The sequence below is a fragment of the Vicia villosa genome, linkage group LG3, assembly GCF_029867415.1.
Source record: "Vicia villosa cultivar HV-30 ecotype Madison, WI linkage group LG3, Vvil1.0, whole genome shotgun sequence".
NCBI lineage: Eukaryota > Viridiplantae > Streptophyta > Magnoliopsida > Fabales > Fabaceae > Vicia > Vicia villosa.
In genome coordinates this window covers 95,935,719-95,950,343 of record NC_081182.1, presented here as the reverse complement: position 1 = coordinate 95,950,343, position 14,625 = coordinate 95,935,719, and the positions used below count along the sequence as shown (strand labels likewise).

General features: G+C 33.2%; 2 protein-coding genes across 4 annotated transcripts; one reads left to right on the top strand and one right to left on the bottom strand.

Annotated features, from left to right (window-relative positions):
* Positions 1-236: 236 nt before the first annotated feature.
* LOC131662197 (internal alternative NAD(P)H-ubiquinone oxidoreductase A1, mitochondrial-like) lies at positions 237-6,315 on the bottom strand. 3 transcript variants are annotated; one of them, XM_058931913.1, is made up of 9 exons: positions 5,737-6,315; positions 5,155-5,368; positions 4,601-4,761; positions 4,399-4,464; positions 3,218-3,381; positions 2,468-2,582; positions 2,154-2,333; positions 1,891-2,074; positions 237-678 (listed from the first exon to the last, which is right to left on the bottom strand). In XM_058931913.1, the coding sequence occupies exons 1-8, from the start codon at positions 6,301-6,303 to the stop codon at positions 1,922-1,924; spliced, it is 1,620 nt and encodes a 539-aa protein (XP_058787896.1). In that variant the 5' UTR covers positions 6,304-6,315; the 3' UTR covers positions 237-678; positions 1,891-1,921. The 3 variants fall into 3 exon arrangements, with proteins under 3 accessions (XP_058787896.1, XP_058787897.1, XP_058787895.1); XM_058931914.1 differs by having other exon boundaries at positions 1,896-2,074; XM_058931912.1 differs by lacking the exon at positions 237-678 and having other exon boundaries at positions 1,674-2,074.
* LOC131662198 (jacalin-related lectin 3-like) lies at positions 550-1,693 on the top strand. The gene is made up of 3 exons (XM_058931915.1): positions 550-703; positions 878-1,099; positions 1,199-1,693. Exons 1-3 carry the CDS (start codon positions 701-703, stop codon positions 1,493-1,495), a joined length of 522 nt encoding a protein of 173 aa, XP_058787898.1. The 5' UTR covers positions 550-700; the 3' UTR covers positions 1,496-1,693.
* Positions 6,316-14,625: the final 8,310 nt, after the last annotated feature.

Here is a 14,625-nt window from a genome sequence, read left to right as displayed (position 1 = left end):
TTATGCAGATTCTCAATTATAATAAGAAATCTTATTCTTGTCTTCAAATCACATATTAGGATTGCAGGTACATGACGAACATCAGTTCATGGTGTGATAACTTTGAAATTCTAGCAAAAGCTTATTTGCTTGGTTTGATTTATTCTAATCCTTGAGTTTAACTTAGAATTAGGAGTTAACTTAAATTACATACGCATCATCAACATGAATTTCAATTTAAGACAGGATTACTAGACTTTTGATCAACATGAAGGGTGTATAATATGCATTTATCTAAAGTAGTTAGAGTAAACAAAAAAAAAAATACTACTTAGGGATTCTCTACTTGCCAGCTCAACCTACATAGGTAGAATGCACTTTCCTATATTCCAAATGAAGAATTTAGGATAACATGAGAAGTTCATTCCATTTTTAAAAGAGAATTTTATGATGAAAATGGAGAATAAGATTGTATGAATACACTGTTTGTAAGTGACACTCACACAAATGCATGAAACTTATACTAAACATGAGACTGATTTCAACATGGAACCTGATTCTCTACCATTCAACCCTTTCCTTTAATGGTGGATTCCAAATTAACCTGTTCTTCAATCTGTCAAGCATAAACCCCACTTTTTGCTGCCATAAATTCCTCTTGAGCCTTCTCCAAAATAGCCATCTTAACACTTTCTCTACCTAAGTACAAAGGAAAAAGAAGATGGTAGTTTGCATGTTCATAGCAGCTTATGTTACTTGTGAATCAAAATACTTTTATATGCGCAGTTATTTTAACACATACATAAGTTAATAACTTTTTGAAAAATATGAAACTTACTAATCTATCTGTTAAATTATGTTATGGTATCTTCACAGTAATTTCTCGTCTATTTGACAGGTTTCTCGTGGTGTGGTTAAAGAACCAGCTCAATTTGGACCAGGTCCATGGGGTGGGGAAGGAGGTAGACTCTGGGATGATGGAGTCTTTTCTGTTATTAAGCAGATTTATTTGACAAAATCACCTGAAGGAATTTGCTCAATTCAAATCGAGTATGATCGAAACAAGCAATCTGTATGGTCTGTGAAGCATGGCGGTAATGGGGGAAGCACCACACATAGGGTATGAACATGATTCTTAAGAATATTCATGGTTGCTAACACAGAAAGGACTTGCTTATTATTCTGTGTCTTACTAATAATGTCTATATTGTGTTTTTAGATAAAATTGGAGTATCCAAATGAGGTTCTGTCTTGCATATCCGGCTATTATGGTTCACTTACTACCGATGAACAAGAGATAGTGATTAAGTCCCTGACTTTCTATACTAGTAGAGGAAAATACGGACCATTTGGTGATGAAGTAGGGAAATTTTTTACTTCAACCACAACAGAGGGAAAGGTGGTAGGTTTTCATGGGAGGAGTAGCATGTATTTGGATGCTATTGGGGTCCATATGCAGCACTGGTTGGGAAGTCAGAAAACTTCAAGATCATCATCCCTCTTCAAGCTATTTTGATTTGTGAAGAATAATGAAGTGTGAGCAGTGTGATCACATTGTTACTTGTATACTATCTAAATAATGATTTGTCCTTATTCTATTCTAAGTTCCTAATTATACATTCAAACATAATATCAATTGCAAGAGTAACATGTGACAATTATTTTTCAGTCCAATCATCTATGTACATGTAAACAAATAAAATTGATTTCATTATGATCATACTTTTCATGAATAGTTTATTTATGAGCATGAAAAATGATTTCATGGTTTTCAATATATACAATAGGACTTAGGATAGTCATACTTCTGATTTATGAAAATCTACAAGAGAAAAAAATGAATCTTCATTGGTTTCAAGATGCAAGTTTCATTGCTTTGTCCTTCAAGGTTCAAGTTCGGGAGTCAATTACCTTACCTCTTTCTTCTGCCACTGTTTTTTTATCATAGTCTGCTTATATCACGACCGAACACAAGAGTTGTAATCCAGTTGATAAATACATAGAATCTGTTCCTCCAGCTGACGACGCGTGTAATATACGCCGAACGCCAAATAAAAAAACTTAGAACTCCTGCCAGTGCTATCCCTTTTCCCTCCTACGTGAGATTGGTTGGTAAGGTAATAATAATAACATGAAAGTTTTTAAAGCTCGGGAATGATGTTAATATTAATTACCTTGCTTTGTCTAAGGTCAACAAGAGCCTTGTATCTGCCAATAGTTGCCATACTTCCAAGATGCTTGTAAACAAATGGATCCCCAAGTTCTATTTCTTTTCCACTGTTTGCATGTCCTGCACCTGCTTTACCAATTTTGTTCAACGTATTTGCTAAATATTTACCTTGTCTCTCTGCCACCTGTGAAATCCAAACGGTTATGTATCAAATGCCCGAAAACAAAGTTTCTGGAAAATTCGAAACTAGCAGCACTACTAAAGGATGAAAACATGAAATGAAAGTGTTGGTCTTCCAGTACTAGAAATATCACTTACTTGGGCCAATGCTGGAAGTGTTGGTCTTCCAGTACTTTCAACAAATCCACTGCAGTCACCTATTGAGAACACATCTTGTACTGAAGGAACACGAAGCCACTCATCAACCCCAACCCTAAAAGAAAATAACCCTCAGAATTTAGTTATGAGATGATAAGCTATAGAAAAGATGGGGTCACACTATGTAGCTAATCCTTCTTTCCTTACATGACAGATAAAAGATCCAAGTCTATCCACAAATTAGCTGACTTCATAAATTTTCCTGGTTTTCAATGTGAAGCATGGTCGTCAGTATCTTACAATACATGTGAGTCGCATCTTCACTCTGAACAAAATTGAACTCACCTGATACGAATCTCTAGTGTGTATCTATCTGGACATGAATCTCAATTCTTATGATGAAATCCAATTCTCTATGATGAACCTCATTTCATTTTAATGAATTACTGCCTAAACTTAGTGTAGCCAGCTACTTTATGCGGTCAACTTTGTATAACCAAGCACTTTTCTTGTCATTTGATATATGACTTGAATCTAGAATTATTTTAAACTTCATGTATGATATTTCAGCTTAAAGTTTTTTATGTGATTTGTTTTTCACTTAAAAATGTATCTTATAATTTATAATAATTAATAAGATTTTACTCATAATTTGGAAAAAAAAAAAAAGGTCTTCTGGTTCACGATTTGAAATTCGATTTGATAACTGTGATGTGAAGTGATGCCACAATGTTGAGAAATGAGACTAACCTTCCACCAGGAGCTTTTGGGAGATCTAGAGATTGAATAATAGGTGATGGACCAACACCAGTAGACCATACCAACAAACCATATGGAACCTCAGTACCATCATTTAGGATAATCTTCTGAGCTTTAACATCTTTAACAATGCCACGAACAAGACGAACTCCTGACTGAGATAAACTACAATATTGGAAAATATAAAACTAATATGGAAAACTTTTAACAACTAACTTGTCAACTCAGACAGTACTACTATCATGAAGAGTTCTTCTGTATGTGTAAGACATAATTTGATAGGACATTAAACACTTAGGCACATTCTATTCTAGAAGGTTGTAGAAGTAGTAAAATATTCCTTGATTTTAGGGGAATTTTGTTATAAGAGAGGGGGAAGAGAAGTTGAGATTCACTGGAGCACATCTCAAATTCTTTCACTCATTTTCTTCTTGTGATACTCATATGGAGGATTGCTACCATTGACTGTGGTTGTTCTTTCACTTGCCGAGAAAGGGTCTCTTCCAGTCGACCCTAAAACTCGCTATCCTTTGATTCCTTCTCCACAAGAACTCGAGGATTGATCTTCCCTCCTTCCAGTGACGTATCTCTAGAAAACAAGTGACCATCGTCACTGAGATCCTCCTCCGTGGACCAACCCCCAAACACTTTTCCACCTCTGCATGTAACAATTGATGAAACTCCGCCATAAAAGATTTGACATATCCCTTCAATCTTCTTGTTCTTTCTTTCAATGTGTCAATTCTTTCATTCATCTAACTTCACGAATGCTGGCTCTCCCTCGACAACCCGACAGGTCGAACCAATGATAGAGCCCGTAAATTCAAGGTAATGAAAATGTATATTATGGAATGAAAAAAGATGAGCTTAAGAGCTCTACAATGGTGACCAAACAAAAAAGAAAATGATAAACTAGAGTCAAAGACTCCAAATCCAGCGCAAAGCTCCTACTATCCTAACTAACTGTTATTTTACTTCTCCTGCAGCCTTCTAGACATGCCGGTGTTTAGGTGTCCTATCATAATTCTGAGGATAAACAATTCAACATAGTGTCCTTAGACACAACACAACCAATCAAAAACACCTCAAGATAATGTTAATGAATCATGTTAAAATTTTACTCATATGGAACATTCCAAATTGCAGAATGCATCGATCAAGATATAGCTTACCTTAGTCAACTGCTTGGTAGCATAGAGCCTGAGTCGGTCATCAAAAGAAGATAATATCTCATTTGCCTGATAGAACATGAACAAATTGGTTAACAACATAAATTACCTTAGAAGACATCTTTGGCATGAATAAAATGGTAATTTACTTAAACCAAATATGACTTCCATAACTGTGTTAAATTTTTTATGCTATTAAACATACCTCAATTAAAGTAACACGGATGTAATCCTTCACATGTGTATACCTTTGGCGTACATCCTTCATGATAAAATCACTAAGTTCACCACTGAATTCAACTCCAGTAGGACCACCCCCAACAACAACACAGTGCAAAAGCCTTTGCTTTTCCTCTTCTGGAATTCCTGTATCCCAAATAAAAACACATAAGTAATAAACAGAAAGCTAAATGTCACATAACTCAAAAATACATTTTTCTAACATACTATTACTAAGATTAAGGGTTTGCTAGGATTTAATTATTTTATCTTATTTACTGGTATAAACAGTTGTGCGCCTACTTTTAGAGAGCTTACAGAAACAACTTATGATATGTTTGTTAGATGTTTTAAGCTTATTCACATAAGCTTTTCATATTAGCTTATGAAAACAACTTACTTAAATGGAAACAACTTAACTTTATTTTACCTCTTATAATAGAAATAGTTTATACATAATCACTTCTATGATAAGCATGCATACTGTAAGTGCTTAACTACGTTGTTTATCCAAACATGTGCTAAAAGATTATATCAGACCTGGAACATCAGATAACATCAAGTTTAGGAGCAACTTCCTACGAATTTCCTGTGCATGGTAAACTTCGCGAAGAAAAATGGCGTGTTCATTGACTCCTTGAATTCCAAAAGTAGACGGATGTGATCCTAATGCAATTACTAGCTTATCATAAGAGACTGTAAATTTCCAAGGATCTATTGTCTGCTCTCCATCAGTTACAGTCTCACACTCCACCTTCAAAACCAAACATCAAATACAAATATCCCATATAAGCCACACTGCAAGTACCAATATTCCGTCCAAAATTAATATCAAATTATCTGTTCCTAGTGGTCGCACACAATGTAGCACTGACACTTTATATTAAGGGTCTTTTCGGTCTCCAACAGATGCAATTATATTCAATCTGTTTTGTTTTCAAATTATTACGAGTGTGTCAACGTTATTGTCATGACGCAGCCGCAGTGCCGGATAGAAACCGCACCGACCGCACGAATGAATGTTATTCTCCACAAATATCACATATCATGATGCAGCAGATATTTAAAACAGTGTACAAGTATCAGAAAAAACAAATCATATCAAGGTAATGCTTAACACACCGTATGATTATGTGCATCAATGGAAGTACAATTGGCAAGAAAGAAATAAGAACCAGGCTCTCTAGAAATAGCTGGTTGGATCCTTCCAATGGGTTCAGCAACTGATCTAAACTCAAGAGTTCCAACACAAGTGGAAGCCAGTAGAGGGGTAAACACCATGTGGTTCCTAGGTGAGACACAAACAATGTCATAAATATGAGGGTCCAACCCTTTCATAAGTCTGCACCCAGCCCAGCCTGAACCCAACACAACCACCCTTGGTTTCTCATGAGGCTTTGTTGGTTCCAAACCTGAAGAATGCTCAACAGGCTTAACATAAGGCTTTTCCTCAATGGGTTGGGAGCTGAAATGGGAGAAAAATGTGAAGGATGGTAAAAGGAAAAATGGGTCAGTCTTATTGGGTCTTTGAGATGATTTAATGTTGGAAAATTTTGAGAGATTTCTTAACCAAGCCATGCTAGTTCTGGTTATGGTCTTTGTCTCAACCTCACATGGGTTTTTTATGGATTCTTTTTGGTGTGTTTCTTTATGGTGTGTGTTAGAATATATGAGATGGAAGATATCCATCACAAAATATAGATTGGGGGTGGAAAGTGAACCAAGTAAATAAGATCCATAGATGTGGGCTTTGTGATGAGTTAGTTATTTTGGTAGTTATATATGGTGGGCCAGCTTGATGTGTGTAGAACATTTGGATTTTAGTTAAGGTAGCTCATTTCTTTTGACACTTGTCTTTTTATAATTCTTTATAAAGGATAATAAGAAATTATTTGTTTTGTAAGTATAATTTAAATGGTATGTGGTGATATTTAATGTGTTGTCATGCGAGTTCAAACCCGCGATTTTCTTCTTTTTCTACACTTAGGGTGTTTGACTATCGCCATTAAACTATTTGACAGAAAAAGGAATTTCTGCAAGAAAAAAAATCTTAACAAGGAAAACTTACTTATGATTGTGTGTGGTTTGTTTAGGAAAATAGTTTACGCTGACTTTCAATGAGAACTTGTGATACAGAGTTTTCTTCGTCAAAATATGAATACTGATGGGACTTTAGGATCTTTCTAATAAAGCTAAAGGCAATAAGTTAAGCTTTTTGTAAATGTTTTTGCTTAGTGCTCCATAATGTACCTATTTAGAGTTAGACCCAAAGAACAAATGAATGAAAACATATAATCGAAAGTAGCGTGCAACCATCATTGGTACATATGGCAAATATAGAATCAGATTAGAGGACATAGAAATGCCAATGAACAACAGCAACGAAGCTATCCATATTCTCAATCAAAAGTCAAAAATAAAAGTTGTACTTGAATAGCCAACATTAGCTACCAATTTCACATAATAGCCACTGTTCCTTTATCTATAATGTAAAAAATTTATGTTTGATACAACAACAATTCAATAAATTATATTTTCTTACATAAATGGGTTGATAACACATAATAAATTGTGGCAATGACGGACATCATTACATGTATGTTAAAGGAAAGCACAAAACTCCAATCCATTACCTATTTGGCACTCCAACATGTTTGATTTACTACAAAACTATAACTTAAAGCCACCATAATAACAGGAATACAGGAAAGCAAACCAAGATGGAAAAAAAGAAGTAAATTTGTGCACCTCAACTCTTCCAAAAGACCCTTCATTATTAAATGGTTTATTCCATATTTGGAACTCTCATCTTTCATGATTATCTGTTGACAGTGATACTGAATGGGAAAAAACATACAAATTAAAGGACAATAATCAAACAAGTAGCATGCATGAACTGTAATTGTAAAAGGTGAGAGAACAAGATTAAATTGCATGCACGATGTTGTTTAGAAAATGAAAAAGGTGAATCAATTACCTCTGAAAACTCTGGAAAGTGGAGAATCCAATGTCATATTGAAAACTTCTTCATGTATTTGAAATTCATACAACACCAAAAAGCTAAACGGAAACGAAAATGGATGGAGTTCTTGTTCATATAGCTGAAATTATTTTCCGTTTAACGTTTGGGTGGTGAGTGGAGGACAGATTAAGGAGCGTGTGACAACATGTAAGGATTCGCAGGCCTCGCGGAAGAGAGAAGATGAAAGAAGCTTCATGCCATTGGAGCTAGGGGTGTTCATGGTTTGGATTTTCTATTACCCAAACCATATCCACATAATAACCAATAATATGGATTGGATTTAAAAACCATTTTTTACAACTGGTTTAAGCAAAACAAAACTGGTTTTATAACCGGTTTTTATTTAACTAACCGGTTTTAGTGAAAGTAACACTTAAGTATTATACTTATCCTGATGAAAGTTTAATGGAAAATTAATTGAAAAATCATCTATAGTACTATACTTGTTCTGCTTCCAACTTGACGAAACAAAATTTATTAACAAAAGTAATATGCACATTTGCTACAGCTTTTGAACAAAAATTAATTTTAATTTTAAATTTTATAAAGAATTTAATTGATATACATTGATACTATAAAGAATTTTTATACTGTCAGTCTATTATAACTATTGAATTTTTATATATGTTTGACTTTTTCCTTAATCACATTTAAAATCTATAATTGTTGAATTTTTATATATATTTGATTTTTTCTTTAATCGCATCTAAAATATCTTCTATGAATGAATGTGATGCATCAATGATGTAAATTTTTTTACACTAATGGTGCATGTCAATTAATCTATTTTAAAATTAATTTTATTAGATTTTTTTCTTTGATAAGATTTTTATTAGAATTTATTATGAAGTAACTGGAATTATTTTAAATATTTATTGTTTAAAAATTAAACATAGTAAAATTACATATTTTTTAAACAATTATGTTTTTAAAAAAATTTTATGAGAAATTATTTAAATATTTATCATTTAAAAATTATAATAAATAAATGAAAATACTTCAAATTTGTTTTAGATAAACAAAACTGAAATCAATTTTTCAGTTAAAATATTTTTTTTTTAAAAAAGATTCTATTATTTAACAAAATTCGTTACTCGTTAAACAATATATATACTACAAACATACCATAAATCAATTATTAAGGCAATTGTTGCATCCACCAAAATTCAATTTTGAAGAGTTTATTTCATAATGTTGCACACATGTTTAACGGTACCATATCGTTTACACGTTGTATTTTAATAGCAATTTAAATTTAAAAGTATATTATAAATGCAATTTACTTTAATGGTGTGCCACTAAAATGAAATGAGTCAGCTAAAAATTTGGATACGGTGTTTAGTATTTCAACCGGTTATAAAACCAAACTGTTTTCTAAAAAATAAATGGATGCAATCATAACCGGTTATTACATATTCTGGTTTTTTTAATATGGTTGGGATATGGATATGGATCGGTTTCTTCTAACCGGATAATTTGTGCAACCCTAATTGGAGCGAATCATTCTGGAAGCTATGGCTTTGGTTGGGGTAAATAATAAAGGTGTTCCCTTTGCGAACTAGAGAACTAAAATATGCAGTGAAGTGATCAAATGAGATCTTGGCAAGTTAGAGTGACCTTCCCATATGGTGGAGAGGACGGACCTATGTTTGGGTTGATGAAATGAAATGGAAAGGAATGGAATATAGTGGAACTGGATCGAATGCATTTCATCTCATTCCATCATTTTCTATCATTTTTTATATCCTTCGATTTGGATGGAATGACAAACATAGTCTAAGGCTATATTTTCCACTCCTTTCATTTTATAATATTCAAACATAGTCTAAGGCTATAATTGGCTCCATGGAACAAAAGGGGATGACATAATGTAATTGAACCGAGCAGGAATATACATTTCACTCTATTGATTGGAAATTTTATTAAAAATATCTCATTCGATTGCATACGCCACAAATTAGATGAATAGAAAATGATTGAATGAAATGGATTTCACCATATTCCATTTCATTTACAAATCTAGATAATAGATTTTTTCTGCTCTGTTCCACCACATTCCATCAATCCAAACATACCCTAAAAGTTAGCATTTTAAGGCTCATAGTGAATAGGAGGTGAACCTCAAAGTTAGGCTTAAGTCAATTGCCGAGTGAAAAGTAGTACAATGGTGATAATGGATTGAATACCTGAAATGAACTGATTTGATCTTTATATAGCATGAGCGGTTAAAATAGCCCGCATGTGATTCACAGCCTTGTGCAGATGATCGTTCAAGTAAATATCAACGGCGAGAGATGCAATGGAGGGCATTATCGTGTGTCCTTGATAGAGATGGGGGTTCACTTGTTCGGTGTGACTTCTCTTTCAGCGTTTGTTATTGGGCCTTCTTCGTAGGCCTTATGGACGGCCTGAAACAATTTCCTCCTAAGCCCTTGTTCCTACATTGTACGGCAAGGGTTTTGTCGGGTTTGTCTTGAGTATGAACTCTGGCGAAAGGGAGCAGAATAGTCTTAATGGGTATTATTGTTTTGTAAGCACATCTAAACACATGTCCATATGTATAACAATAATGATTCTTTCTAATTAAAGGGCTTTCGAGTGATCTTTAAATAGTTTGTGTGAAAATCTTGGTTTTTTGTGATGTGGTCCGCACTTCCCAATGTCAGGTATCGTATGGTTCACGTTTCTTAGGGAATATATATAACGAGTAATCAGGTTATCGTATTATTCTTTTCACCATCTATGAAATTTTGAAAGCTCCTCTCTCATTTATGTGATCCTCCTAAATCTTCTCTCATTATTTGTTGATTCATGCTTGTGACATCTCCTTTGGTATAGAACATACACTATCTAAGTCATTGAGTTCATCTTTTCAAGGTAATGTCTTAGTATGAATTTTCTGTTCTTTTTGCATTTTCTTATATTATTAGGGTTTTTGTAGGGCAGTTATGAGTTTTAGTTTTTTTCGCTTCATGCTTTAGTGAAATTACATTGCTATACACAACTTTAATGGGGCGCAAAGTTTGTTTTTGTGTTTACCTTGCGTTTTTCTTATAGTTTCTCTTATGTGTTGACAACCTTTTTTGACATGTGATAACTCACATTTTGTGAGTTATTATAAACTTTAACACTTAAATTTATATTTTTAATATATTTATTTACTAGTTGAATGTAATGCATTTTGTTATTTTTGAGTAGATTATAAAGAGCATAATAGGTGCTCGTGTTTGTGAATTTTTATATGTGTATTACTTGTGTAGAGATGACTTCTGATAAGTCTTGGCAAAATAGTTCTGGAACAGCGTTTTAAGCATAGTTGAAAGTGGAGAGTTGGATCCAATGGAAGTTACAAAAAGGAGACATTCACAGTTTTAGGGCATACATGGCACCAATCTGCAGGATGGAGTGTATTTGAATCAAATAGCAAAGATATAAATGCAATGCGATAAAAGATATAACTTTGCATAATAGCACCCATCTTGTCACCCTACTACAAAGGACTGCACCAAGACACCGCCTCTTGAATACATGTGCCACTAGCCTGCCACAAGACACTTTGTCTCCCACATGTTGATTGTACATGGCTTTGCAGTGGTACGAAAAAGGGGGAATTGGAGGGAAACTTACTTATTATTTACGGCCAAAAATCACGAATATCCAAAAGCCCATGATCCAAGACAACACAAAAAACCTAGATGAAAGTGACTATAAAAGGACCTTTTTGAGGAGATGCAAAGAGTTCAGCAATTCAAAGAGAAAAACACTTGATAAAATTTGGTGATTAGAGTAAGCTGAACAAGAGAAGACAGTTTCTTCATCTCATCATCTCAAGTGTATGTTACCAGTATTTGGTGTGACTGAGCTTGTCTCTTTCTGATTGAAGATTGGAAGAAGACGAAGAAGTTACTCTTAAATTTTCATTTCTTTTTATTATGTGTTTAAGAATGTTTAGTTTAGGATCCAGTATTGATGTATATACTAAACTCATCATGAGATAAACTCCTTTATGTTGAGCAATGTGAAATTAATATGAAGTTGTCATTTGTATTAAATAATGTGTTGTTAGTGCCTTATTTTTTCATGCATTATACTGTTATAAATCTGATTCTTTGACTAATCAACTTAGGAAAAGCTATGAGCTTGTTATTGTGGGACATCCAACAATAAATGGAACTTTTGATAAATGTGATTGAAAATAGTAGGATAGAGATATTCACTAGATTACCTACTTTAGACATAAAGAGCTACAATCATGAGGAAATTTGGAATGAAACCATACATGCATTAAAGTTTCAAGTGAGGCATAGAGACTTGTCCCCTTACTTTATTGTATATGTTACTAGTGTTGTAGAGATATACCATAAGATCACTTTTTGACCTCTTCTGGCACGACATAACATATCATGTACACACAATAAACAAGTTATATTAATGGACCATTGCCTAACATATTCTCCGTTATTGTTCTCATTTACTCTTGCCTATATATTTCTCACTGTTTACTTTAAAAATTGAACCTGTGACAACCATCAACTATAATTATTCTTTCTTAAGCTCATTTACAAAAGAAAATTTTACGAATCAATCTTATTTATTTTCCACTCCTTGTGGGTTCGACATCCTTACTATTATATTACTTTCTACTCTAAAATAACATTTATACTTGCATCTGACACCATACATTTTCAAGCAACAAATTTTTGGTGTCGTTGTCGAGGAGTATGCCAAATGAAAACCCATAATCAAATGAAAATTCACCCTTACCTTGATTTCTTGATGACTCGTTGATTTTTCTCTTTGGTGTTCTTCTCCTCTTTCTCCCTTTTCCCCCTTTCTCTACTTTAGCCCCTTTTCTTATTTTTCTCTTACAAACTCTATTTTTCTCTTTTTATATAAACTCTTATTCTAGTAACTAATGGGCTTACTAACACATACCCCCACTTTTACTCTTCTTATTATCAATATTAGGCCCAATTACCTTATTTCTATTATTTCAATATATAATTATCACTAATAAAATAATTATTTACTAACCGACACTAAAACTAATTATAATCATACGGTTCTCCATTTTAACCTGACTAACCCATCACATAGCACACATCCTTCAAATAAAAAAAAAATCAATTATTCACAACATCAAATAATTAATTAATTAATATAAATATATATATATATATATATAAGTAAGGGTTTAATATACTTCACCCCCCTGCCAATATAGCGAGATTCGGTTTGGCCCCCTTGAAGATTTTTTTTTACGAAACGCCCCTTATAAAACCCAAAACATGGATTTACCACTCCTTCTTACCACACTTGCTGACTGGGCAATGTCATATTGACTTAGGTGGCAGTAAAATAACTATTTAATTAATTAAAAAAACATGAAACTCTTTATTATTTATATTTTCCTGGTTGAAAAACATTTCCTTCTTCTTTTTCCATTGTTCAGCCATTAACAAACCAAAGCAAGCATGAAGCCACTACAGCCATGTGTTATTCAGCATTTCATCATTTTCTTCTCACTTATTGAGTTTCTGGTCCTTGTTTTGCTTACGTGTTTTCCGACCATCTCTTGCATCTTCACACCAAACTGGAATGCAGCTTTTGGCTTACGTGTTCAACATACTGGTACTCCTGCCAATCCCCTTGGTAGCCACCAACCATGGCTTGTGTTTGCATTACATCATATCCATTCTAAGACCAGACAAGGAGATATAATACAATGTGTATATATGCATGCATGATTCACTCTTATTTCTTAGGATGAAGTAAAAGATAACTGCATGACAATATTATACAATATTATTCAATATGCATGATACACCCGTGTTTCACTCTTATTTCTTAATTTAATCCTTTGTAAGGTAGCATAATAAACATAGCTAATCTATCTTTAAAACATAGATAAACCAGGGTCAAGAAAATAACTACATGACAATATTTTAACAGAATATAGAAAATAATAGTAATAATAACTTGAAAGTAGTAGTTTATAGTTAACCTTCAATTTAAATATTAAGCAATTTTGACAATTTTTTAAGTAACAACCAGCTATATTTAAAAGATTGGTATATATCTATGAAAAGAGTGCAGCTGAATTTGATTTGGGTTATTATTATATATATTACTTTCTTGTTTAGATTTGGATTATAAATTATACTAATAGACCAACACCAATGTATTATACTTTTTCTTTTTAAATTATTATTTTCATTTGTGAAGATCTTTGTCTAACTAACTAAACTTGTATGTTTCAGGAAGTGTCTCGAGCAATGATTTTGAGAAAACTGTAAGTTCATTATTTAACACTGTTGGTATAATGGTTGATTCTTTTGGATGGATTTCATTTCTCCAATTTAACATTGATATTTTCAGTTGTATATACTGCAATTATAACTATTTTACATATTGGAATATATGCATCTTTGTTTACATTCATCAAAATCAACAAAAGATCTATATTGACTTAAAAAATAGTCTCTTGCTACATGAGGACAAATGTATAACCTTCAAAATTGTGGTGCTAAATTTAGAGAAATAACTTAATTCGGTTACATTGTTCAGTTTAATTTTTCCCGTAAATTTTAGGTATTAAATTGACTGACCTTTACAATTTCAAGAACTAAAATGTTGATTTACGCTATATTTTGTTGAGCATGGTATGGTTGGTTCCTTGTTGATGAGAATTAGTCTTGTTGCAGCTGAAGAAGATGTGTAAGGAAGGTGCATACTAGGGTAAGTTTTGTGTTGCATTTTGTAGCATGGCAAGTTCAACTAGTAAATGCATTAGCTCTGTTTAACGTATTTCTTTTCTATGGTTATAGGAACTATAGCTGGCGTGTATGTTGGAATGGAATATGGTTCAGAGAGGGTCCTTGGCACCAGGGACTGGGTAATTCACCAAATGAGTAAGCGCGCACGTGTCCATGTGATGATGATGATGATGCTGCTGTTGTTTGCGTTGCTGTGCTGATGATGATGTTGGT